The following is a 24,644-nucleotide window of genomic DNA, read 5'->3' as shown; positions in this document are numbered from 1 at the left end:
ACATCTCAACACTCATCCCTTAGTGGCCCCCGTAGAATCTTATGTTTTATAAATCACCCCTCAACTAAACTCTAAAGAGTACAGAACTAATTTCTTTATCCACTCTTGGTAGCACAACCCTCTCATCCCAGTATTTAGTCCCATCAGAGTTAAAGTTTCAAGTTAAAGGGTCTTTGATCCAAGATGTTAACTCTGTTTCTATTTCAGTCATAGAGTTATGCAGCACGGAAACAGGTCCTTCGGCCCATCGAATTCTTGCCAACCATCAAGCACCCAGTTCCACACTAATCCTACCCCGACCCCATTTTATTCTCCCCACATTCCCATCAACTCCTCTTTACAACTGTCTTCAATACAACTCAGCGGCCTCCCCTCAGATTCAGGAGATTGTAGGTTCAAGTCCTGCTCAATAAGGATTGGCTTTGTGATGGTGCTGAGGGAGTGCAGCACTGCCTCGCAGCTGAGGTGTTAACTTGAGACCGTGTATGAAAGAACCCAAGGCCCTATTATTAAGAGCAAGTGAGACCTCCCAGCATTTAAGACTCAATCCATAAGCTGTCTGTGGGAGCGTGCTGTGCACACATTGTGTTTCCAGCAGTGTCAGAGTCATACAGACGGAAACGGACCCTTCAGGCCAACTGGTCCAAGCCGACCAAGATTCCCGTCTAAACTAATCTGTGCTTGGCCCATGAGGCCCATAAGCCCTTCCTATCCATGTACCTGTCTGAGTACCTTTTAAATGTTAATGTACCTGCCTCAACCACTTCCTCTGGCAGTTCATTCCACAAACGGACCACCCTCTGGGTGAAAAATTTGCCCCTCAGGTTCCTATTTTTCCCCTCTCATCTTAAACCTCTGGTTCTTGATTCCCCAACCCTGGGAAAAAGGCTGTGCACATTGGCCCTATCTCTGCCCCTCATGATTTTATACACCTCTATAAGATCACCCTTCAAACTCTTACACTCCAGTGAAAACAGTCCCAAACGGTGACCTTATATTACTGGGCTTAAATACCTTTGGGTCATCCTTTTGTGAAAGCTACAATAGAAAGCAAAACACTGTTGTAAAACAGTACAACCCATGAACAATGCCACAGGGGACTGGCGACTAATCCACGTTCTGTAAGGGTTCCGTTTCTGAGAGCTGTCTGTCAGCCCGTTTCTCCATAAGTCAGAAATGTCTGTTTTCTACAGTAACCCACATTGTATCGCTCTGCATACACTTGCTACATTTACAACATTTACAAGAAAGACATAAACTATACACAATTTTACTGGAAAGAACACAATTAGAACAAAAAAACAAAGTCCATTGCAGTGAAAAGTGGTCGTAGTGTTGCTATACTGAAGTAGTGATTAGGGTTGTGCAGGTTGGTTCAAGAACCAAATGGTTGAAGGGAAGTAGTTGTTCCTGAACCTGGTGGAGTGGGACTTCAGGCTTCTGTGCCTCCTGCCCAATGGTAGCTGTGAGAAGATGGCATGGCCCGGATGGTGGGGATCTTTGATGATGGATGTTGCCTATTACAAAAGATCTCCATGTCCTGCATTGCCATGTTCTGCAGTAAACCACTTCATTTAAATTTCCTATCCTGTTTTGTACCATTCTGTTCTTTGAGCACTATAACTCATCTTTCCTTATAATAGCTTGAAGGAAATGAGAGGAGCTGTGCACAGTTAATTATAGGCTTACATTTTAGATGACAGAACATAGAACATTATAGCACAGTACAGGTCCTTCGGCCCACGATGTTGTGCCGACATTTTATCCTGCTCTAAGATCTATCTAACCCTTTCCTCCCACACAGCCCTCTCATTCATGTGTCTATCTAAGAGTCTCTTAAATGTCCCTAATCTATCTGTCTCCACAACCTCTGTCAGCAGTGCGTTCCACGCGCCCACCACTCTCTGTGTAAAAAAACTTACCTCTGACATCCCCCCTATACCTTCCTCCAATCACCTCGTGTTAGCCATTTTTGCCCTGGGAAAAAGTCTCTGACTGTCCACTCGATCTATGTCTCTCATCATCTTGTACACCTCTATCAAGACACCTCTCATCCTCCTCTCCAAAGAGAAAAGCCCTAGCTCGCTCAACCTATCCTCATAAGACATGCTTTCCAATCCAGGCAGCATCCTGGTAAATATCCTCCGCACCCTCTCTAAAGCTTCCACATCCTTCCTATAATGAGGTGACCAGAACTGAACACAATACTCCAAGTGTGGTCCAACCAAAGTTTTAGAGAGCTGCAACATTACCTCACGGCTCTTGAACTCAATACCCTGACTGATGAAGGCCAACACACCATACGCCTTCTTAACAACCCTATCAACCTGCGCAGCAACCTTGAGGGGTCAATGGACGTGGACCCCAAGATCCCTCTGTTCCTCCACACTGCTAAGAGTCCTGCTATTAACCTTGTATTCTGCCTTCAAATTCGATCTTCCAAAGTGTATCACTTCACACTTATCCGGGTTGAACTCCATCTGCCACTTCTTAGCCCAGCTCTGCATCCTATCAATGTCTTGTTGTAACCTACAGCAACCTTCTACACTATCCACAACACCACCAACCTTCGTGTCATCTGAAAACTCACTAACCCACCCTTTCACATCCTCATCCAAGTCATTTATAAAAATCACAAAGAGCAGGGGTTCCAGAACAGATCCCTGTGGAACACCACTGGTCACTGATCTCCAGGCAGAATATACTGTATCTACCACCACCCTCTGTCTTCTGTGAGCGAGCAAATCCTGAATCCACACAGCTGAGTTTCCCTGGATCCCATGCCTCCTGATTTTCTGAATGAGCCTTCCAAGAGGAACCTAATCAAATGCCTTACTAAAATCCATGTACACCACATCCACTGCTCTACCTTCATCAATGTGCTTTGTCGCATCCTCAAAGAATTCAATCAGGCTCGTGAGGCACGACCTGCCCCTCAAAAAGCCACGCTGACTGTCCCTAAACAGCCTATGGTTCTCCAAATGCTCATAAATCCTGTCTCTAAGAATCTTCTCCAGTAATTTGCCCACCACCGAAGTAAGACTCACTGGTCTGTAATTCCCAGAGATATCCCTACTCCCTTTCCTGAACAAAGGAACAACATTTGCCACTCTTCAATCATCTGGCACTACTCCTGTGGCCAGTGAGGATGCAAAGATCATCGCCAAAGGCACAGCAATCTCTTCCCTTGCTTCCCATAATAACCCTGGATATATCCCATCCGTCCCGGTGACTTATCTATCCTAATATTTTTCAAAAGTTCCAGCACATCCTGTTTCTTCACGTCAACATACTCTAGAGTATCAGCCTGTTGTATGCCATCCTCACAAACGTCAAGGTCTCTGTCTCTGGTGAATACTGAAGCAAAGTATTCATTAAGGTCTTCCCTACCTCTTCCGACTCCAGGCACATGTTTCCTCTTTTATCCCTCATCAGTCCTACCCTCACTCTAGTCATCCTCCTATTCTTCACATATGTGTAGAATGCCTTGGGGTCTTGCTTAATCCTACTCGCCAAGCCCTTCTCATGCCCCCTTCTAGTTCTCCTAAGCTCACTCCTGGCTACCTTGCAACTCTTCAGAGCCCTGTCTGATCCATGCTTTCTAAACCTTAGGTAAGCTTCTTTCTTCCCCTTGACAAGATATTCTACGTCTCTTATCAACCACGGTTCCTTCACTCTACCATCCTTACCCTGCCTCAATGGGACAAACCTTTCCAGAGCCCCATGTAAGTACTCCCTAAACAACCTCCACATTTCCGTTGTGCACTTCCCCAAGAACATCATAATATAAAATAAAATCAGAAAGTGCTGGAAACCCTAAGCAGATCAGGCAGCATCTGTGGAAAAAGAAACAGTTAAAAGTTTCAAGTCAGAGATCCAAGGGTCTTTGATCTAAAATGTTAACTCTGTTTCTCTTTCAGTGGTGGAGTTGTACACCACAGAAACAGGTCCTTTGGCCCATCGAGTCCATGCCAACCATTCTTACACTAATCCTATCCTAACCCCATTTTATTCTCCCTACGTTACCCTTCACCCACACACTAGGGGCAATTTACAGTGGCCAATTAACCCACCAACCCGCACATCCTTTGCATGTGGGAGGAAACCGAAGCACCCGGAGGAAACCCGCGCAGACACGGGGAGAACGTACAAACTCCTTACAGACAGCGGCAGAATTGAACCCCAGTCGTTGGCGCTGTAATAGCGTAATGCTAACCGCTACACTACCGTGGCGCCAAGGTCAAGAGTCCATCTTATCATACCAGAGGTTCGTTCAGTAGTCGTGTAACAGCGGGATAGAAGCTGTCCTTGAGCCTGGTGGTATGTGCTTTCAGGCTTTTGTATCTTCTGCCTGATGGGAGGGGGGAGAAGAGAGAACATCCAGGATGGGTGGGTCTTTGATTATGTTGGCTGCTTTACTGAGGCAGCGAGAGGTGTAGACAGAGTCCATGGAGGGGAGGCTGGTTTCTGTGATGTGCTGGGCTGTGTCCACAACTCTCTGCAGTTTCTTGCGTTCGTGGGCAGAGCAGTTGCCGTACCAAGCCGTGATGCATCTGGACATGATGCTTTCTATGGTGCATCTATTAAAAATTGGTGAGGGTCAACAGGGGAAACGAAGGCTCCGTTTGCCCTCTCAGGTTGGTAGCAGTTTGGTTTTTATTTTGCACCTCTACCTTAAAACTAAGGGAAATGTGGTTAATCCGGTCATTGTGAGAGTGCGCCTGTGGGATCTTGCTATGCGCAGCCTTACCTGGTTTCCCCACATTCCTACAAATTGGAGGTCACAGGCAGAGGGTTGTGGACTCAGCCAGCTCCATCATGGGCACAACCCTCCCCACCATCGGGGACATCTTCAAGAGGCGGTGCCTCAAGAAGGCGGCATCCATCACTGAGGATCCTCACCATCCGGGACATGCCCCCTTCTTGTTACGACCGTTGGGGAGGAGGTACAGGAGCCGCAAGACCCACACTCAATGATTCAGGTACAGCTTCTTCCCCTGCGCCATCAGATTTCTGAACGGTCCATGAACACTACCTCGTTATTCCTCTTTTGCACTATTTATTTCTTTTTGTAACTTATAGTAATTTTTATGTCTTGCACTGTACTGCTGCCGCAAAACTACGCATTTCACGGCATGTGTCAGTGATAATAAACCTGATTCTGAGGTTGGGGCTATTGGTCAGGGAGCTGATTGTCCTGTGGTGACCTGCTCTGGAGAGTGCAATGGATACTTAAGGGATTACATTGTTTTGCAGTCCTTCCCTGTCTGCTCCACCTCCCTACGCATGGTACCTCAACTGAGGTTCGGGTCCGCTCTGCAGACTAAACTGGTGTGCATGCACAGGTGAAGGGAAGGAATGCAACTCATTGCATTGCCAATCCTGCAGCTTGCATTCACTCCAAGAGACAATGCAAGAGAGAGAAAAGCAAACAAGAGCAGCTCTTCCAAGAGTTGGAATGAGCTGGCTGAATGCATTAGGCTGTGGGGTGGGAGGAGGGACTAATGTATCTGCCTGTGAAGCCATAAACCTGTCTGTCAGCCTAGGAGCAGAGAAGATGACAAGTTGGTCTTTTAAAATTAAAATACTCTTGTTATTTCAGTGCTGCACCCACCCCCCCTTCTCCACACCCCCCCCCTCCCTTTAATGGGCTGTAGACAGCAGATGTGCTACACAGGAGTGTTTGGTCTTGAAGTGGAAGGTGCCATGGAGAGAATCGTCCCCAGATTCCCGCATGGAAGCCAGGAGTTCGATATCTGGAAGGACTACCTGCAGCTGTCGATGAAGGTCGAGGAGATCTGGCGGCCTGGCGTCGACGAGAGGGAGACGGCTCCGTCGGCCGAGCCCAGCCCGCTGGCCCAGGGTGCTCTCTGCCCGTTGGTGGTGGGCGCATGCCCGCCCTCGCCCGCGGGGCCCGGCGGACAGCCCCCGAAGAAGGGGGGCGGCATCTGCACCTTTTGCAAGCACAACGGCGAGTCCCGCAAGGTCTACTCCTCGCACGTGCTGAAGGCGGAAGGGGGAAGGGTGTTGTGCCCCATTCTGCGGAACTATGTCTGCCCCCTCTGCCACGCCACGGGGGACTCTGCGCACACCCTGAAGTACTGCTGCTTCAACCCGGACAAACAGTCGCTGTATCGTAACAACGGACGCAACTCAGTGGGCAAGAGGTCGAGGCGCTGACCCCTCTGCTTAACGTCAAGTGAAAGAGAGACTTTCTTTTAAAAGTTGTAAGATAAACAGTGGTCTTGTAGATAGCATCGATGACACTCATAATGTTCAAGATAAGGACAGGGTTTGTGTCGAATTGGGAATGTTTTTACGTTCGTTTATATTTATGATGTCGGACTGCTAAAGTCTTTGTTTTAGTCTTGGCTTTATAGGAGTTGTAAAATGTCTTAAAAAGAAAGTTTTATCTTTGCTCTGGAAACATTGTACATTAAAGCGCGTTTATCTTTGTGAATTCTGCCTTACCTCTCTCTGTGGTAGGCTTGTGTGGACATTCCTGAGTATGGTTTGTCTCTAACTGTGGTACCCAAGGTTGAGGCCAGGCGCAGGGTTGGAGGAACAACACCTCATATTCCGCCTTGGGAGTCTCCAACCTGATGGCCTTAACATTGATTTCTCTAACTTCAGGTAACCCCACTCCTTTTTCTTCCCCCCCCCCAACCACCGAACTCCTTTGTCTTCCCTTATTCCTGTGGCTCCCTTCCCCTGCCTAGATGACCTGCCCATCTCCTCTCCTCCCCTCCTCCATTCCATGGTCCACTGCCCTCTCCTGCCGGATTCCTTCTTGTTCAGCCCTTTGCCTCTTCTACCGATCACCTCTCAGCTTCTTACATCTTCTCCCCTCCCCCACCCACCTACCTTCCCTCCTCACCCGGACTCACCTCTCCCCTGCCTGCGTGCGCTCCTCCCCCTCCCCCCACCTTCTTATTCTGGCTTCTGCCCTCTTCCTTTCAGCCCTGATGAAGGGTCTCAGCCCGAAACGTAGACTGTTTATTTCCCTCCATGGATGCTGCCTGACCTGCTGAGTTCCTCCAGCATTTTGTGTGTTGCTCCAGATTCCAGCGTCTGCAGAATTTCTTGTGTACCTAAGGTATTGCGATACACAAGGTGCTGGAGGAACTCAGCGGGTCGGGAAGGGAATAGACGCAGTCAACACTGAGGAGTGCTGCTCCGTCAGAGGCGCCATCCTTCACATGATAAGCAAATCTGAATTCAGGTTGGTCCTTTTCTACTTGTTCAGTGGACAGGCAAAAGCTTCAACAACCAAGAAGCTGGAAGAACTTAGCAGGTCAGGCAGCATCTGTGGAGGGAAATGGACAGTTGATGTTTCGGGTCGAGACCCCTCATGTGGACTGAAGGATAGAGGGGAGGCAGCCAGTGTAAAGCAGTGAGAGGACGGGGTGGGGCTAGAGCTGGCGGGTATAGTTGGATCCAGGTGAGGAGGGGTGATGGGGAGATGGAGGAGGGGGGAGTGGAAATAGCGATGGAGGCTGGGAGGTGGTAGGTGGAGGTGACGAAGGGCTGCAGATGGAGGAAGGTGGAGCATGGAACCAAACAAGGGAGGCGGGGAGGGCAGGTGGGAACAGTGGGAGGAGGGGACCCAGTATGTGGGTGATGGGCAGATAGAGTGGGAGGAGGAGGGGAAAGAAAGAGGGTGATGGGGTGAGTGCAGGGAGAACTGGGTAGGTCAGGAGGAGAGATTCCAGTATCTGCAGTCTCCTAAAACATTGCAATTGCCTAGGTACACCACGCAAGCAGAAGGGAGAGGCTACTTGCAATGCAAACCATTTAAATGCTAAATTTGTGGGCTTAGCTCCCACTGCAGGATCTGTTGTGAATTCCTCCCCCATCAAAGTGGAGAGAGAACACTGGGATTGGCAACCTCGAATCCCTGCGTTAGGGGCACACAGAAGCCCAGTGTGAACCATTATTAACAGACGAGATACCCTTATTAGTCACATGTACATCGAAACACGCAGTGAAATGCACCTGTTGCGTGGAGTGTTCTGGGGGGCAGCCCGCAAGTGTCGCCGCGCTTCCGGCGCCAACATAGCGCACCCACAGCTTCCTAACCTGTACGTCTTTGGAATGGGGGAGGAAACCGGAGCCCCCGGAGGAAACCCACGCAGACACGGGGAGAACGTACAAACTCCTTACAGACAGCGGCGGGAACTGAACCCGGGTCGCTGGCGCTGTAAAGTGAATAGTAAAGAAAAATGGGGGGGTTTTGTAGGAGGGAAGGGTTAAACAGATCTTGGAGCGGGATAAAATGTTGGCACAACATTGTGGGCCGAAGGGCCTGCACTGTGCTGTGTCCCAATAGCCAGTGGCAAGGAGAACTACAATCACCAGAATGCAGTGCGCGACGAGGCCGGCGCAGACCGGAAGTGGATGGAACCCTGGCCCGGGGGCGCTCCGGGGAACCAGAGGCCCTGGCAACGGGTGCGCGGCTGTCACTCAAAGTGCAGCGACCCCGCTGCATCCGTCTGCAACGGGACAGCCCGAAGAGAGGTGAGGCTCGGCCGGGGGTGGCCTTACCTCGCAGCGTTTTATTGCAAAGGGCGGGGTGGGGGGAACCCACACTCCCGGCGAGGACGCCTGATGGCATCGGGTGGATGGGCCGAACCGCCTTGCACGCCGCTGCGGGGTGCACGGGCGGTTGCACCCGGTGTATGGCAGGGCAGCCACGCTGCCCCCTCTGCCCCCTCTGCAAGGGGTCTTTCCCTCATGTCTGTCCCGGGTTGGGATTTAGTTGCTGATCTCCTCCGGGCTGCAGTCCGTGCATCGCTGGGACCCACAAGGTGGTGGGCCTCCCCGCCGAAGATGCAAGGGGTGCTTGTTTGGGCGGATTGGTTGACCCATGGCAGAGACGGGGTGGGTGGGTGGATGGGTGGGGGGAATTGTTTTGGACGCAGGTCACGGGGCGAGACCACCAGGAAATTGACAAGTCAGGGCAGGTAACCTAATTTGCTCCTCTCCCCTATTTAACGCTCCTTTCCCTTTATTCCCACACCACTACCCTACCATTGCCCTGACAATGGCAGTTGCACGCCTCTGCCCACCCCACCATCAGCTGAGCCCTCCAACCAAGGAGCCCACATGGGATTGCAAAGGTTCCTGTGGTGTCCTGAACATCTCCTTACTTCCCTCTCTCCCTCTGTGACTGCTGGTGATCTAGGTGCTTTGTGCTTTGTGGGATTTTGCTGTGTATGCCATGCCACGCTTGCCTTTATCCAAGTACCTGAAGTCCCCAAATAGCTGAAGACATTTGGAGTATTGTGTACAGTTCTGGTACAGGAAGGATGTGATTAAGCTAGGGAGGGTGCAGCAAAGATTCACAGGCATGTTGCCTGGACTGGAGGGCTTGAGTTATAAGGAGAGGCTGGACAGGCTGGGACTGTTTTCTTTGGAGTGAAGGAGGCTGAGGGTTGACCTTGTATATAGAGGTTCATAAAATTGTGATAGGGTAGATGATCACAGTTTTTTCCCCTCAGGGTAGGGAAGTCTAAAACTTGAGGGCATAGATTTAAGATCAGAGGGGAAAGATTTAAGAGGGACCTGAGGGGCAAGTTTTTCCGCACAGATGGTGGTGGGTATGTGGAATGAGCTGCTAGAGGAAGTGGTAGAGGTGGGTACAACTGCAATGTTTAAAAGACATTTGGACAGGTACGTGGATAGGAAAGGTTTGGATGGATATGGGCCAAATGCAGGCTAAAGGGACGAACACACAAAAAGTGCTGGAGGAACTCAGCAGGTCAGGCAGCATCCATGGAGGGAAACAAACAGTCGACGTTTCAGGCCGAGACCCTTCATCAGGACTCCAGCACTTTTTGTGTATTGCTCCAGATTCCAGCATCTCCAGAATTTCTTGTGTCTCAGACAAATTGGCTGGTGTGGACTAGTTGGGCTGAAGGGCCTGTTTCTGTGCTGTATAACTCTATGAATTGATGAATCTCATCTATTACCTGTGGGTGGCACTGCCAATAGAGCTGCTGCATGCAGCATCAGAGACTCGGGTTCAGTCCTGACCTCGGATGCGCTGGTTTCCTTGCACGTTCCAAAGACGTGCGGATCGGTGAGTTATTTGACCGCTGTAAATTGCCCCTAGTGTGCAGGTAAAGGGTAGAATCCAGGGGGGGAATTGATGAGAATGTGGGAGGATTTAAAAAAAAGGGATTAATGATAAAAGGGTTGACAGTCCACATGCACTCGGGACGAAAGGTCTGTTTCTGTGCTGTATGACTCTGCTTTGTGTTAGCTTTTTAAAGGGCTATAATGTGATGCAGATCAGCAATTGGCCTTTCAAGGTATCTTCAAGAATGCGATCCAATTAATTCCAAATGTGCAGTTTTCCTGTGGAAATTCCAAATTCCTGGCCCTGCATTTTGAGCATATATCAGACTTTTTTATTGGAGGTTCCTTTTCACTCTGTCTCCTCCACTGTTGCAAGCACCACGTTCCAGATCACAGTTAGTTATCCTCCACCTTTTATCTTAAATCTGCAATCTCTGGTTGATGAATTTGTTAGTTTCTGTGTTCAGTGTCATATAGGGAAAAAAGTATGGATATTTGAATCTGAAATAAAAACAGAAAATGCTGGAAACACTCAGCAGGTCAGGCAGTGTGTGTGCATAGAGAAGCACAATCAACGTTCCTTCAACCTTTAATGTTTACTCTTTCTTTCTATGGATGTTACCTGATCTGTGTTTCCAGCATTTTTATTTTGTTATGTCGAAACGGGAGTGAGGTAGGAACCTATTACAGACACGAGACTGCGGACGGTGGAATCTGGACCAACCCACTAAAAGCTGGAGGAACTCAGCGGGTCAGGCAGCATCTGTGGAGGGAAATGGACAGTCAACGTTTGGGGTCGAGACCCTTCATCTGAACTCGTCTCATCTCGACCCGCAATGTTGACTGACCATTTCCCTCCACAGATGCTGCCTGAGCCCCTGAGTTCCTCTAGCATCTTGTGAGGAACCTGCTGAAACCTGGGTAGGCTCACCTTACCGGAATTCTTACAGGCCATTGTAAATTGTCCTGGGTGTGTGTGGGTGAGTCATTTGTGGTTGCAGTTGGTGTTAACTTGTCCCGGTGCAGGGTCTTGACCTGAAACGTCAACCAGCCCTTCACCTCCATAGATGCTGCTTGACCTGCTGAGTTCTTGCAGTGGTCTATTTTTTTGCTAAGTTATTTCTGCTTGACAGTTATAAGAACATAGAAGAAGTTTGCAATTTGCCCTTTTGTACCTCTTATCTCCCCGTAATCCATTCTCTCTCCTACGCCCATCAACCAACCCGCCCCCCCCCCCCCCCCCCCCCCCCCCCCCCAGATTCTTCTACTACCCATCAACGCTTGGATGATTTACAGTGGCCAATTAACCCACCAACCAGTGCACAACTCCCCGTGACCACACGAGATTCCCTCCTGCCGCAAAAAGACCTGTGGGTCAGTAGGATAATGTAACTTGTCCCTAGTGTGTAGGTGGTAGGACCTGGGGGGAGTTGAAGGCAATGTAGGGAGAATAAGATGGGGTTAGTGTAAATGGGCGGTTGCTGGTCAGTTTGGACTTGATGGGCCAAAGGGCCTGCTTTGAACTAGTCAGTTGCATTAAGGGGTAATTTACAGTGGCTGATTAACCTTCCAACATATCTTTGGGATGTGGGAGGAAACACGAACACCCGGGGGTGGGCGGGGGGAAGGGGGAAGGGTGGGGTGGTGGTGATACACAAAGTGTGGTAGGGAGAACGTACAAACTCCACACAGACAGCAGCGGAGGCCAGGATTGAACCTGGGTCGCTGGAGCTGTGAGGCAGCGGCTCTGTCAGCTGACAAGAAAATAATGGTGGGGTGGGCAGAGGCGTGCAACTGCCATTGTCAGGGCAGTGGTAGGGTAGTGGTGTGGGAATAAAGGGAAAGGAGGATTAAATAAGGGAGAGGAGCAAATTAGGTTACCAGCCCTGACTTGTAAACTTCCTGGTGGTCTCGTCCCGTGACCTGCGTCCAAAACAATTACCCCCCACCCATCCCGTCTCTGCCATGGGTCAACCAATCCATCCCAAACTGAAGCACCCCTTGCATCTTTGGAGTGGAGGCCCACCTTGTGGGTCCGAGCGAGGTACGTGGAGAGGAAGGGGACAGAGGGGTATGGGTCGAATGTGGGCACAGGGGATCACTGTAGATGTGCTTCACAGTTGGCAGGGACGAGGTGGGCTGTCAGGGTCTTACTGTACGTTTCTATGATTCCTTGGCAGCCACTCTGCACACAGCAAGCTCCCACAAAGAGGAGGGAGGGGCGGGGAGGGAACGGGTGCGGGGGGGGGGGGGAGCGGGTGCAGAGGAGGGAGAGGCAGGAGAGGTAGGGTGTAGGAGGGGGTGGGGAAGGATTGGGGAGGAGGGAGGGGTGGGGAGTGGGAGGGAGGAGGAGGGAGGGGTGGGGGGAGGGGGAGGGAGGGGTGGGGAGTGAGAGGGGAGGGTGAGTGGAGGGGTAGGGGGTGTGGAGGGAGGAGGGGGGGAGGAGGATTTGGGGAGGGAGGAGGAGGGGGGGATGGGGAGGGGTGATCCTGGCCCACGGGCCTTGAGTCACCAGGCCGGGCACGAGGGGCCACTTCTAACGGCGCGGCCTGTGCTCTGTTGCAGGGGATGGGCACCCACAGCGAGCATGTCCTGCAGCAGCTCTGCTCCCAGCTGGAGTACGGTTTCCTGTGCGACTGCTCCATCGCTGTGGGCGACGTGCGGTTCCGGGCCCACCGGGTGGTGCTGGCCGCCTGCAGCTCCTACTTCCACAAGCTCTTTGTCAACCAGCCAGCCGACTCGTCGTTGGTGTCACTCAGCACACAGGCTGTCAGCCCCGACCACTTCGACCTGATCCTGCAGCTGATGTACACTGGCCGCCTGGACTCATCGCCCGCCGACCCCGAGCGCTTCCGGGCCTCCCTCCGCTTCCTCAAGCTCTACAATGCCGGGCGTTTCCAGGGGGACCGGGAGGCCGAGGAGGGCCCGCCTCCGGCCACGGGGAAGCCCCTGGTCTTTGGCGTGCAGCTGTACCAGGAACGGGCGGGTGGGGGCGGGGGCGGTGAGGGTCAGGAGCCTGCGGCCTACCCTCAGGCCTCAGTCTCGGTCAAGGCCGAGAGCCCCGAGGAGGCCTCAGATCCCCAGGCCTACCTGTGCCACCACTGCGGCCTGGCCTTCGAGGAGCAGCGCGGCCTGAGGGAGCACCTGCGGCTGCATGCCGAGCGACCACTCCACTGCCCGCTCTGCTGCCTGGCCTTCGAGCGGGCCCAGGGACTGCAGGAGCACTTGGGCAGCTGCCTCGGCCGCCCGAGCAGGCCCGATCCGGCGGTCAAGCGGGAAGATGAGGCGGAGAGACCTGGGCCGGATGGCAGGCCTCGGGAAGGCGGCAATGTCAAGGCCGAGGTGGGAGGAGGAGGCCGCAGGCCTTGGGCCCCGGAGGGTGAGGCCGAGGACTACGAGCTGGAGGAGGGCGAGGTGCGTTTCCCGGGAGACGATGACCTGGTGCTGGAGAACGCCACCGATGACTCCTTCAGCAGTTCGGAGAGCAGCCTGGAGGGGGACGGCGATGGCTCAGCCCGGACGGAGCCCAGTGAAGATGAAGGGGGAGCCGGCGGGCCTAGCGGTAGCTCTGCTGGCGCCGCCTCCTCCTCCGCCGCCAACCAGGCCCTTGCCCCGGGCCTAGGCCGTGCCTCCTGCCAAGCGGCCCGGCGCAAGGGCAAGGCCTGGAGGTGCCGGGCCTGCGAGGGCTGCTGCCCAGCCGAGGAGCGCAGCTGGAGCCGGAAGAAGAAGAAGCGGCGGCGGAGGAGGAGCGAGGAAGGCGAGGAGCCGGCATCCTCCTCCTCCCCCTCCCCGGGCCTGCTGCTCCGCCTCCAGCAGGAGGCCGAGAGACCGTGGCCGGCCTCCAAGTTGGCAGCGGGCCCCGGGGCGGGGGAGGCGGCGGCCCTCAGCGAGAGGCTGGCCTGCCCGGCCTACGCCCGGGCCTTCCCCCGGGAGCTGCGGCTGCAGCTGGCCGGCAGGCCCGAGGGCGGTGGCACCCGCTTCGAGTGCGCCGTGTGCGGCCATCGCAGCCGCCGCAAGCACCCGCACCTGCGGCACCTGGCCTCGCACCTGGCACCGGGGCAGGCTGTGTGCCAGGTGTGCTTCGAGATCCTGGGCAGCAAGGCCGAGCTGCAGAGGCACCTGGAGAGCCACCTGTACTCGTGCGGGGTGTGTGGAGAGAAGTTCAGGCTGAAGAAGGACATGGTGGCTCACGCCAACAGCTGCTGGGCGAGGAAGCTGCACGGGGGCGAGGCGGGCAGGTTTGGTCCCAAGAGCAAGGACTGAGGCCAAGGCCGGTGCGTTGAATTGGAGCCGCAAGGGACACAAACTGCTGGAGGGACTCAGTGTGTCGGGCAGCATCCATGGAGGGAAGTGGACAGTCCATGTTTCGGGTCGAGACCCTTCACCTGGACTTCAGGGACGCAGCGGGTTGATCAGCATCTGTGGAGGGACGTGGACAGTCTGTACTTTGGGTCGAGGCCCTTCACCTGGACTTCAGGGACTCAGCTGGTCGGGCAGCATCTATGGAGGCAAAGGGATGGTTGACGTTGTATTCATTCAGTGAGGCTAAGACAGAGTGATGCGTTTATATTCGTTCAAGGGATGTGGGCTTCGCAGGCTGAGCCAGCAGCTGATTGCGCGTCCCGAGTTGCCCTTGAGAAGGTGGTGATGAGCTGCCTGTTTGAACGTCTGCTGTGGTGGGTTATTACACCAATGACTTGCTGGACCATTTCAGAGGGAAGAGTCAACCACATTGCTGTGGGTCTGGGGTCACCGGAGGAACAGCACCTCATTTTCTGTCTTGGAACCTTGCAGCCTAACGGCATGAACACAGAATCCTCCCACTTTAAGTAATCCCCACACCCACCTGCAGTCATGCCTCTTCTTCCCTTTCCTAGCCCATCTCTCTTCTACCCCCCTTTTTTTCCCTCCTCACTTTTGACCCATCCCCCAGTGGATCTGCTCTCTCCTCCCCCGCACCTGCCTATCACTATCTTTTGCCTGCATCTATCACCACCTTGCACCTACCCCACCTCCCCTCTTTTGTCCACCTATCACTGCCCTGCTTTTCCCTCCTATATATTGGGCTTCCCCTTTTCCTATCTTCAGTCCCGAAGAAGGGTCTTGACCTGGAACGTTGACCGCCTGCTTTTCTCCACGGATGCTGCCTGGCCTGCTGAGTTCCTCCAGCATCGTCGTGCACGTAGACCTAGTAAGGGTGGGAGATGACCTCCCCTGCAGGACATTAGTCAATCAGATGGGTTCTTTAGGACAGTCCCCAGTGGTTTTCATGGTCTTCATTGGACTTTTTAATTCCAAAATTCAAATTCGTCACCATCTGACATGGTGGGATTCAAACCCAGGTCCCCCAGGACTTTGCTCTGGGTACCTGGATCATTTATCACATATACCATTGCATCATCACTTCTGCCGTCACTGAGGCAAGGTCTTAACTGGAAATGTTGACCACCCTTTTTTCCTCCACAGATGCTGATTGACCCCTCCCCCCCACCCCCGAGTTCCTGCAGCAGTTTCTTTGTGTCTTGTGTTAATTGGACTGATTCTCCCAATGCAGTGAAACTCCAATTGTTGGAAAATGTTTTGGTATCTGGCTTGGTATTAGTCTGGAGTGTAAGTGTGGTATCTGGCTGGGGTCTGTACCGACGGCAGGGTATCCGCTCAGAATCTGGGTTGGGTTTGGTAATGTCGGGGTGAGTCTGGAACATGGAGGGGGGGGGGGGGTGGTTTGCTGCTAGTGCCCGGGTCATTTGTTTTGACAAGCTGAAACTCACAGGGACCCTTTTCCCACGTTCCCTTTAAACTGGCCAGGCTCACTGGAAAATTCATTATACTACTGTGTAATATATAAAAAAGTGAACAGAAACTGTTGGGTATTAATGTGAGGAACATGCAATAGTCCAGAAAATCTGCCAGTCTGGTGCACTAAGTACGTGAGAGTGCCAGATTATTGAGGGTGTTATTGTCCGTGGGGAGCACAGGACTTGGGGGTGCCACGTTTCAAAAAAGAAATCCTTAAACCAAAGCCCCATCTGCCATCATGGGTGTTCATACTCAACCAGTGTTACTAATAAGCAGATGATCTGCCCATTGTTACGTTGATGTTTCTGGGAGGGTGCCAAGTACAAGCAGGGCTTTCCATTTCCCCATCCTATTGGGTCAGCCTTCCCCATTTGGATCATAGCTTCTCGGAGATGGGACTGTCCACTTTGGGCCAGAGAGTACATATCTCCCTTGGGCCACCTCTGTAAAAACACCCTGGGGTGAGAGGTTGTAGCCAAGAGGTCACTGGGCTTTCTCGGTGAACATCAGTGAATCTCAGTCCCGATGCCCAGGTCCTGCAGTCTGATGTAGAACAATAATCAAGACCTTGTGGGGATTTGGAGGGTGGAAAGTTGGTGAAGTTAAAAGAATCAGTGGTCAAACTGGGTGTCCCTCTGACTCCAGTCTTGGCTTTAAGGATGAGTAGGAAGGTAGTGGGAAGCAGCTACAGGCCACTGTGGTGCAGCAGGTAGTGTAGCTGCCTTGTGGCTCCAGAGACCCGGGTTCAATCCTGCCTTTGGCTGCTTTCTTCTCTGGAGTTTGCACATTCTCCCTGTGACTAGGTTTCCCGAGTGCTCCGGTTTCCTCCCACATCCCCAAAAGAGGAGCGAGTGAGTTAATTGGCTGCTGTAAATTGCCCCTTAAGTGTAGGTAGAGGCAAAAAAAGAATCAAAGGGGAGTTGATGGGTGTGTGAGAAAGAGGGTATGGATTGCAGAGGTACAGGGAAATAACGGGGGGGAAGTTACACCGCTGGGTGCCAACATGGGCCCAGTGGCCTCCTGTATTATATTAGGGAACCCCTGTCCCAGCAATGATTCTGTGTTGGCCCAGCAGTAAGCGCCTGGTACCATAACTCTTGGCTGTTACCTGGTCTTGTTGGCAGATGGGAGCTGATGGTTTGAAACCAAGAGCAGTTTTATGTTGCACTGACTGGAAAAAAAGTTTTTTAAAAAAATTGTTCATAGACCATGTCTTGTAAATAAATTGTTGATTGGAGAGTCTTGAAGTTTATCTGATTAAAATATTAAATATTAGGCAATGTTCCTTTTGTTCTTTGCCAACCTGTCATCAATAACTTGCTGGAGCCAAGATGAGTTTGCAGCTCGTCACTAGTGATCCCTCTCCCAGTGTGACTGAGATACAATCTGGCTCTCCCATTGTCATTCAGTAATCTCTTTCCCTGATTATCTCCGCTGATGTTCATTCACTTACTCCCACTCTCCACATTGTTTCTGTCCTTATTGATCATAATTCAGTGCACTAACACTTGTTTGTTGGCCCCTTCCCCCATCACCCAGTGTTACTGACCTCTACTGGTGATAATGACCACCTTCCAGTAATCTTAGCTCAAATATTATTAACCTGTTAGTCAATTGTCAGATGCAAGGCAAGGATTTCTGGCCCATTCTTAATTTACTTTGAGAGGCTGGGGTCTGAATCTTTCCCGTACACGGGTAAGGTGTGGAGTACATTGTCCTTTCTCAGGACTGGGACAGCACGTGTTTGTGGAGATAGCTGACTCCATCAAAGTGTACTGTAGAACAAGGGGGACGCCATCTGAGAGAGGGCCTCGTGTCCCTCTGCTTTTGCTGGTAGGGAAGAGATGACAAGGCTAAAGGCCTCACTGATACAGGTTGGTGACTGGATACAGAACACTGAGAGGGAAGAATAGACAGTATAATCACATGGGTGGGTCCCAAAGTTTAGGGAGACTTGGACTCTTTCCATCTTTCCCAGAATTTCCTCAACCATCTGGCAGTGAGGAGAGTCTTTAGTTTTCACCTCTCTACACAGGGACCCTTCCCCCAACCCCTTTTTTTCCCCAAATAGGAAACCTGGATTAGAGCATAATCCACAGGTTCATGGATTTAAATTTCAGTTTATAATTTGTGTCCTGGACATTCATGTTCCATATCTGTGCAGAATGTTGCTTGAAGGGAGGAGTGCATCTGGAAGTTTTAAAATTTTATTTACAGCATGGTAACAGGCCCTTTTGGCCCAACAAATCCGTGCCGCCCATTTTAAACCCCCAAATTAACCTACCCGTACGTCTTTCAAATGTGGGAGGAAACCAGAGCACCTGGAGGAAACCCACGCAGACATGGGAGAATGTACAAACTCCTTACAGACAGCGACGGGAATCGAACCCCGATCGCTGGCACTGTAATAGCGTCGCGCTGCTACGCTACCATGCCACCTTCTGGCAGTATTTAAGCCCCAGGTGTATGTGTGTGAGAGAGGGGTTGGGCAGGCTGGTTGGGAGACTATATCAACCAGTTCATTGAGCTGGACAAAGTTGTCATTCAGTTCCCAGCAGTGAACTGGATGTTGAGGGATGCATCCATTGAAATTGCCTGCCCCTCTTCTGATTGTGGCTGCGTTTCCCTGGAGCAGGAGTGCATGGTGTTCACTGGTTCGAGGGCTTCCACGAGCAGTGGTTGGAATAATTCTGGACACGGTGGACAGCATTCCATCTTTTTAATAAAATAATTTTAACACAAAACATGGAAGCCTGAGCAGAAAGACCCAAGAAAGGATTTAATACAGTACAAAGCTCCCCTCCACACCATCGCAATCAAACACTCTTGCAGCAGGGTTAGAAAATAAACCAGAAACAGGTTATAAACTTCCTGTCCTGTCACAGGGTAAACAAAGAATAAAGTCTACACCTCACAGACTCCAATAGCAGTGACAGCAGAGGGGTACAGAGCAAAGCTCCTGCCTATAAAATTCCATTGTAGTGAAATGGAATCTGATCTAATCCATCTTGGGCAGGAGGGCTGATAAATAGAAGATACTGAAAAGATTTTTAGCAACTGACAAAACCAGAGAATAGGCAAGGAAAGTGTTTTCTCAATGCAGTGAGCTGTCATGATCTGCAATGTGAGCCCAAGCATTTAAAGAATAAAGATTTGAACAGTTTGGGGAAAGAGGTGGGGCTAAATGAATTATTCCTTCAGAAACAGTTCAGGTCAGATGGACAGAACACCTCATGTGTGGTTCTACATGGGATCAAGAACAAGGAGGGAGACATTCAACATTCTTCAGTGACCCCACGTTCAGAAGAAAATTGGCTACAGGGTGCCCACAATAGATAACTTCCAAAGCATCTACTCTATGCAGAGAGGTTCCACTGATATGCTGCCACCTCCAATACACACATCTTGGTTTATGTGGGAAGGAACACAAGAACATGGCAGGCCATTCAACCCCTTCCACTTATTCTATAACTCAGGTAACTGCCAATCTGCTTCAACTCCACTGCCTTGCCGTAGGCACATGACACTTAGCTTGAGAAAATGGCTACTCAGGAGGTATTAAAATCCCTTATACCTGGCGAGAGGCATTCCTAGAGTAGAAGGCAACAATTCACCAGTGCCCCAGCTAGTAACACCCGCACAAGAAGTTTAACGCTAAATTTGGGGGGGGGGGGGGGGGGGAGGAGGTCCTCCACTGTACCCAAGATGATAATGCAAAGGCAAGTTCAGTCACTGAAAGAACATTCACCACCCAGTTCAGGAGAGCAATGGAACAAGGTGCAATCCTACTCTGCTGGGTGGAGAGTCTCTCATAATTGGTGCCACTGAGACCCCATTTGTGACAGGATACCCGATCACTGGCAGGGAGTTACACCATTTGTTGACACTCAACTCTTATCCTTCTTCTTCTTCTTCTTCTTGTGTCTGCAGTCTGATTCACGGGGCACAGCCTCGTGACTCTCACCTTTGCTCCTCTTCTTCCGCTTTCTGTGCTTGGGCTCCGTTTCTGGATCTGACGCTTGGAAGACACCCTCCTGCCGCTCCTTGCTCCTCTTCCTTTTCCTGGAGCCGCCCTGTGTCTCAGGATCCGCAGCTTGGTGGACGGTTTCGAGCCCCCCGTTCGCCGGCTCCTCTCTTGCCCGCCTCTTCCTGCTGCTCGGCGCCCGCTGCTGTTTCCTGGGTGACCAGCCGGGTGGGCCCACCCCGAAAGGCTGGAACCGGAGTTTCAAGTCCAGTGGGATGCCAGGAGCAGGGCTGGTGGGGATGGAGCATGGCTCACAACTGCTGCCTGTGCCCTCCCAGTTCTCGTCGATGGTGATGCACCCGGCAAAATCAGAGTAGCTATCCGTCCTGCCCTCTTCTTCCGAGGGGAGGATCAAACAGACGTCGTCTGCATTGCCCGGTGTGGCAAACACGTTGTAAACTTTGTCCTCGCACGTTTTAGACCGGAGAGTGTCAAAACCAACCAATGGGATCTTCTTTCCAGAGAAACTGAAACAGAAGATCGATACATTGAACCATCCCTTAGTTAGTAGAACAGTCTCACACACCATAAGATATAGGAGCAGAATTAGGCCTTTCAGCCCATCGAGTCTGCTCTGCCAATCATGGCTGATTTTTTAAAAAACATTCATAGAACAATACAAGCCCTTTGGCCCACAATGTTGTGCCAACCTTTAAACCTCACCTAAGACTATCTAACTCCTTCCTCCCACATATCCCCCTATTTTATATTCCTCCATATGCTTATCTAACAATCTCTTGAATTTGACCAATGTACCTGCCTCCACCACCACCCCAGGCAGTGCATTCCATGCCCCAACCACTCTCTGGGTAAAAAACCTTCCTCTGATATCTCCCTTGAACTTCCCACCCATTACTTTAAAGCCATGCTCTCTTGTATTGAGCATTGGTGCCCTGGGAAAGAGGCGCTGGCTGTCCACTCTATCTATTCCTCTTAATATTTTGTATACCTCTATCATGTCTCCTCTCATCCTCCTCCTCTCCAAAGAATAAAGCTCTAGCTCCCTTAGTCTCTCCTCAATGCATATTCTCTAAACCAGGCAGCATCCTGGTAAATCTCCTCTGCACCCTTTCCAACGCTTCCACATCCTTCCTATAACGAGGCGACCAGAACTAGACACAGTACTCCAAGTGTGGTCTAACCAGAGTTTTGTAGAGCTGCATCATTACCTCGCGGCTCTTAAACTTGATCCCTTGACTTATGAATGCTAACATCCCATAAGCTTTCTTAACTACCCTATCCACCTGAGGCAACTCTCAGGAATCTGTGGATATGAACCCCAAGATCCCTCTGCTCCTCCACACTACCCAGAATCCTGCCATTAACTTTGTACTCCGCCTTAGAGTTTGTCCTTCCAAAGTGTACCGCCTCACACTTCTCTGGATTGAACTCCATCTGCCACTTCTCAGCTCAGCTCCACATCCTATCAATGTCCCTCTGCAATCTTCGACAGTCCTCCACACTATCCACAACACCACCGACCTTTGTCAAACTTGCCAACCCACCCTTCTACCCCCTCATCCACGTCATTAACAAAAATCACCAAAAGTAGAGGTCCCAGAACCGATCCTTGTGGGACACCGCTAATCACAGCCCTCCAATCTGAATGCACTCCCTTCATTCTCCTGCTTTCTCCCTGACTCCCTTTACCACTCAACCAATCTCTGCCTTAAATACACCCAATGACTTGGCCTCCACAGCCCTCTGTGTCAACGAATTCCACATATTCACCCTCTGGGTCTTCTTGTAGATTCCTCTCAGTCCCAAAGCCAATAGAGTCACAGCTCGGAGACAGGCCCTTCAGTCCACTGAGTCTGTCCCAACCATTGAACGCTTTACAGAATCCCTTTTTTTTCAAAAAACTCTTCCCCATTCCCATCCACAGGGAGAACATGTAAACTCCATACAGGCAGCACCCGAAGTCAGGATCAAACCTGGTTTCTGGCGCTGTGACGCATCAGCTCTACCACTGTGCTGCAGCTAGACAAGCCTGAATATTTAAAATATACAGGCTTTCAACTCAACATTTTTATCTATTTCAAAACTTCAGAATGTGTGTCGACAAGCAAGGGTTGAAAGTCTCAGCAGCCTTAGGTTAGGGGTTGGGGATTAAATCCAAACTGGGTCCACACCACTCTCAGCAAACAGTAACAAAGAAGGGAACATGGTTGCTCTCAAGCGTGATGCCCCATGCAGTTGAATGACTGCGGATTCTGACTTGTGTATGATACTAAAATAGGTGGTGTTGTAGATAGTGTAGGAGCTTATGAAAAATTACAGTGGGATCTTGATCAGCGAGGATTGGCAAACAGCTTTCAATCCAGATAAATATGAGGCATTTCATTTTGGGAGATCAAACCAGGGTAAGACTTATACAGAGGGGCCCTGGGGAGTATTATGGCACAGAGAACCAAGGAGTGCAAGTGCATAGTTTGCTGAAAGTGGCACAGGTAGATAGGGTGGTGAAGGTGTTTGACACGCTGGCTTTCATCAGTCAGGGCACTGAGTATAGGACGTCACGTTGCAGTGTGGCCACACTTGGGAGTATTGTATAATCCTTGGGGGGGGGGGAAAGGGGGGGGGGTGAGGATGGAGTGGGGGAGGAGGGGAAGGGATGGGGGGAGGAGGGGGATGGAAGGGATGGGGGGAGGAGGGGGATGGGAGGGGTGGGGGGAGAGGGGGGAGAGGAGGGGAGGGGGAGAGGGGGGGAGGGGGAGAGGGGGGGAGGGGGGGAAGGGGAGAGGGGGGAGGGAGGGGGAGGAGGAGGGGTGAGGGGGGGAAGAGGGGAGGAATGAGAGGAGAGGGGAGGGGGGGGAGGGGGAGGGGAGAGGGGGGAGGGGAGAGGGGAGGGGAGGGGAGGGGGAGGAGGAGGGGTGAGGGGGGGAAGAGGGGAGGAATGAGAGGAGAGGGGAGGGGGGGGAGGGAGGGGAGGGGGGGGAGGGAGGGGAGGGAGGGGAGGGAGGGGAGGGGGAGGGGGAGGGGGAGGGAGGGGGAGGGGGGGAGGGGGGGAGGGGGAGGGAGGGGAGGGGGGGAGGGGGAGGGAGGGGAGGGGGAGGGGGAGGGGGGGAGGATGGGGGGGGGGAGGATGGGGGGGAGGGAGGGGAGGGGGAGGGAGGGGAGGGGGAGGGAGGGAGGGGAGGGGGAGGGAGGGAGGGGAGGGGAGGGGGAGGGAGGGGAGGGAGGGGAGGGGAGGGGGAGGGAGGGGGAGGGGGAGGGAGGGGGAGGGAGGGGGAGGGGGAGGGAGGGGGAGGGGAGGGGAGGGGGAGGGAGGGGGAGGGAGGGGGAGGGAGGGGAGGGGGAGGGAGGGGGAGGGAGGGAGGGGGAGGGAGGGGAGAGGGGGGACGGGAGGGGAGGGGGAGGGGGAGGGAGGGGAGGGGGAGGGAGGGGGGAGGGAGGGGAGGGGGAGGGAGGGGGGAGGGAGGGGGAGGAGGGAGGGGGAGGGGAGGTGGGGAGGGGGGAGGGAGAGGGAGGGGGAGGGGAGGTGGGGAGGGGGGAGAGAGGGGAGGGGGAGGGGAGGGGGGAGGGGGGGGAGGGGGGAGGGGGGGGAGGGGGGAGGGGGGGGAGGGGGAGGGCTGAGGGAGGTGAGGACCCTGCGCCCCCCCATCACTGACCTGCGGGGCTGGAAGCCGGCCGGCGCTTTGATCAGCCACAGCTCGGCCGAGGGGTCGCGGAGCCCCCGGGGCGCCGCCTGCGGACAGGCCTGGAACTCGGGCGGGCTCTGGTACCGGGCTCGGCCGCGCACCCCGGCCCCGGGCGGCGGCTCCATCCCTCGGCCCCTCCGTCCGCCCGCTCCCCGGACCGTCCCACGTGACCCCAGGACCCACGTGCTGCCCGACCTCGGACCCGCCCCGGCACAACCATCCCTGGAGGGAGGGGGGTGTAACACTCAATCATCCTTCTCACTCTTCCACAAATCCCGACTTTCTACTCGATTCGCTGAATGCATAAAGCTGTTACCCTTTTATAAATTGTGTTAGTACAATAGAGTTGGGTCCTGCGGCTTGAGAAAGCTTCCTTCACTATTCGACAGATCCAGTTCACCCCTTCAATCCCAATGGGAGATTCCCAATCGAGACTCGTCCACCAACAAGCTGGAGGGGGGGGGCGAAACACATTCTCACCTCTCTGGGAAATCCCAGGCTTTTGCAGTGCTGCAGGCAGACCGGGTGGGTTAATCCAAGTTTATTTATAATATCATATAAATCAAGATTTTTTGAAGTGAATTTTCAATGTATTGCTGTAAATTCTTAAAATATGTACCATCCTCTGGTGTAATGGGTAATTCCTTAAAGGGAGGTGGTCCGCCCAGTCTTTTTAAGTTCACCGACAGTAATTGGAAGGACAGCAGGGGGCGCTGTTTGCCCAGGATTGGCTGCAGAGTGAAAGTCAAGTTGATTGTAGCAGCTTCACAGGCACAAAGCATCATAGAGGCAGCATTCACAGTAAAAACATGAATTAAACATAAATTAAATTTGCAGAGAATGTGGGTGAGGTTCTGAATGAGTATTTCTTGGTATTGGTATTGGAATCGGTTTATTATTGTCACTTGTGCCGAGGTACAGTGAAAAACTTGTCTTGCAAACGGATCGTGCAGGTCAATTCATTGCACAGTGCAGTGACATTGAGTTAGTACAGAGTGCATTGAGGTAGACTATTGAATGGTTCCCTTATACAATGAGATGGACTCTGACCTCATGATCTACCTTGTTGTGACCTTGCACCTTATTGCACTGCACTTACT

General features: G+C 52.4%; 3 protein-coding genes across 3 annotated transcripts; 2 read left to right on the top strand and 1 right to left on the bottom strand.

The window, feature by feature from the left end:
* Positions 1 to 5,904: 5,904 nt before the first annotated feature.
* LOC127586243 (nanos homolog 2-like) lies at positions 5,905 to 6,180 on the top strand (the record flags this gene model as incomplete). Its single annotated transcript, XM_052044046.1, has 1 exon — positions 5,905 to 6,180. A coding segment is annotated over one exon (276 nt), but the record flags the coding sequence as incomplete, so codon positions are not given.
* A 2,207-nt stretch (positions 6,181 to 8,387) lies between these two features.
* On the top strand, positions 8,388 to 17,154 carry LOC127586342 (zinc finger and BTB domain-containing protein 1-like). Its single transcript, XM_052044208.1, has 2 exons — positions 8,388 to 8,517; positions 12,646 to 17,154. Exons 1-2 carry the CDS (start codon positions 8,398 to 8,400, stop codon positions 14,341 to 14,343), a joined length of 1,818 nt encoding a protein of 605 aa, XP_051900168.1. The 5' UTR covers positions 8,388 to 8,397; the 3' UTR covers positions 14,344 to 17,154.
* A 1,429-nt stretch (positions 17,155 to 18,583) lies between these two features.
* polr1g (RNA polymerase I subunit G) lies at positions 18,584 to 23,715 on the bottom strand. Its single transcript, XM_052044319.1, has 2 exons — positions 23,515 to 23,715; positions 18,584 to 20,370 (listed from the first exon to the last, which is right to left on the bottom strand). Exons 1-2 carry the CDS (start codon positions 23,667 to 23,669, stop codon positions 19,767 to 19,769), a joined length of 759 nt encoding a protein of 252 aa, XP_051900279.1. The 5' UTR covers positions 23,670 to 23,715; the 3' UTR covers positions 18,584 to 19,766.
* Positions 23,716 to 24,644: the final 929 nt, after the last annotated feature.

Source organism: Pristis pectinata, chromosome 35 (genome assembly GCF_009764475.1).
Source record: "Pristis pectinata isolate sPriPec2 chromosome 35, sPriPec2.1.pri, whole genome shotgun sequence".
Taxonomy (NCBI): Eukaryota; Metazoa; Chordata; class Chondrichthyes; order Rhinopristiformes; family Pristidae; genus Pristis; species Pristis pectinata.
Note: the sequence above shows the minus strand (reverse complement) of the source record. Positions and strands in the feature narration are given on the sequence as shown.

Coding starts and splice junctions, on each gene's coding strand:
- LOC127586342 (XM_052044208.1), top strand. CDS start 8,398: ATGGAACCCTGGCCCGGGGGCGCTCCGGGGAACCAGAGGCCCTGGCAA. Junction 8,518..12,645: donor ACGGGACAGCCCGAAGAGAG/GTGAGGCTCGGC, acceptor GCTCTGTTGCAG/GGGATGGGCACCCACAGCGA.
- polr1g (XM_052044319.1), bottom strand. CDS start 23,669: ATGGAGCCGCCGCCCGGGGCCGGGGTGCGCGGCCGAGCCCGGTACCAG. Junction 20,371..23,514: donor GCCGGCTTCCAGCCCCGCAG/GTCAGTGATGGG, acceptor CTTCTGTTTCAG/TTTCTCTGGAAAGAAGATCC.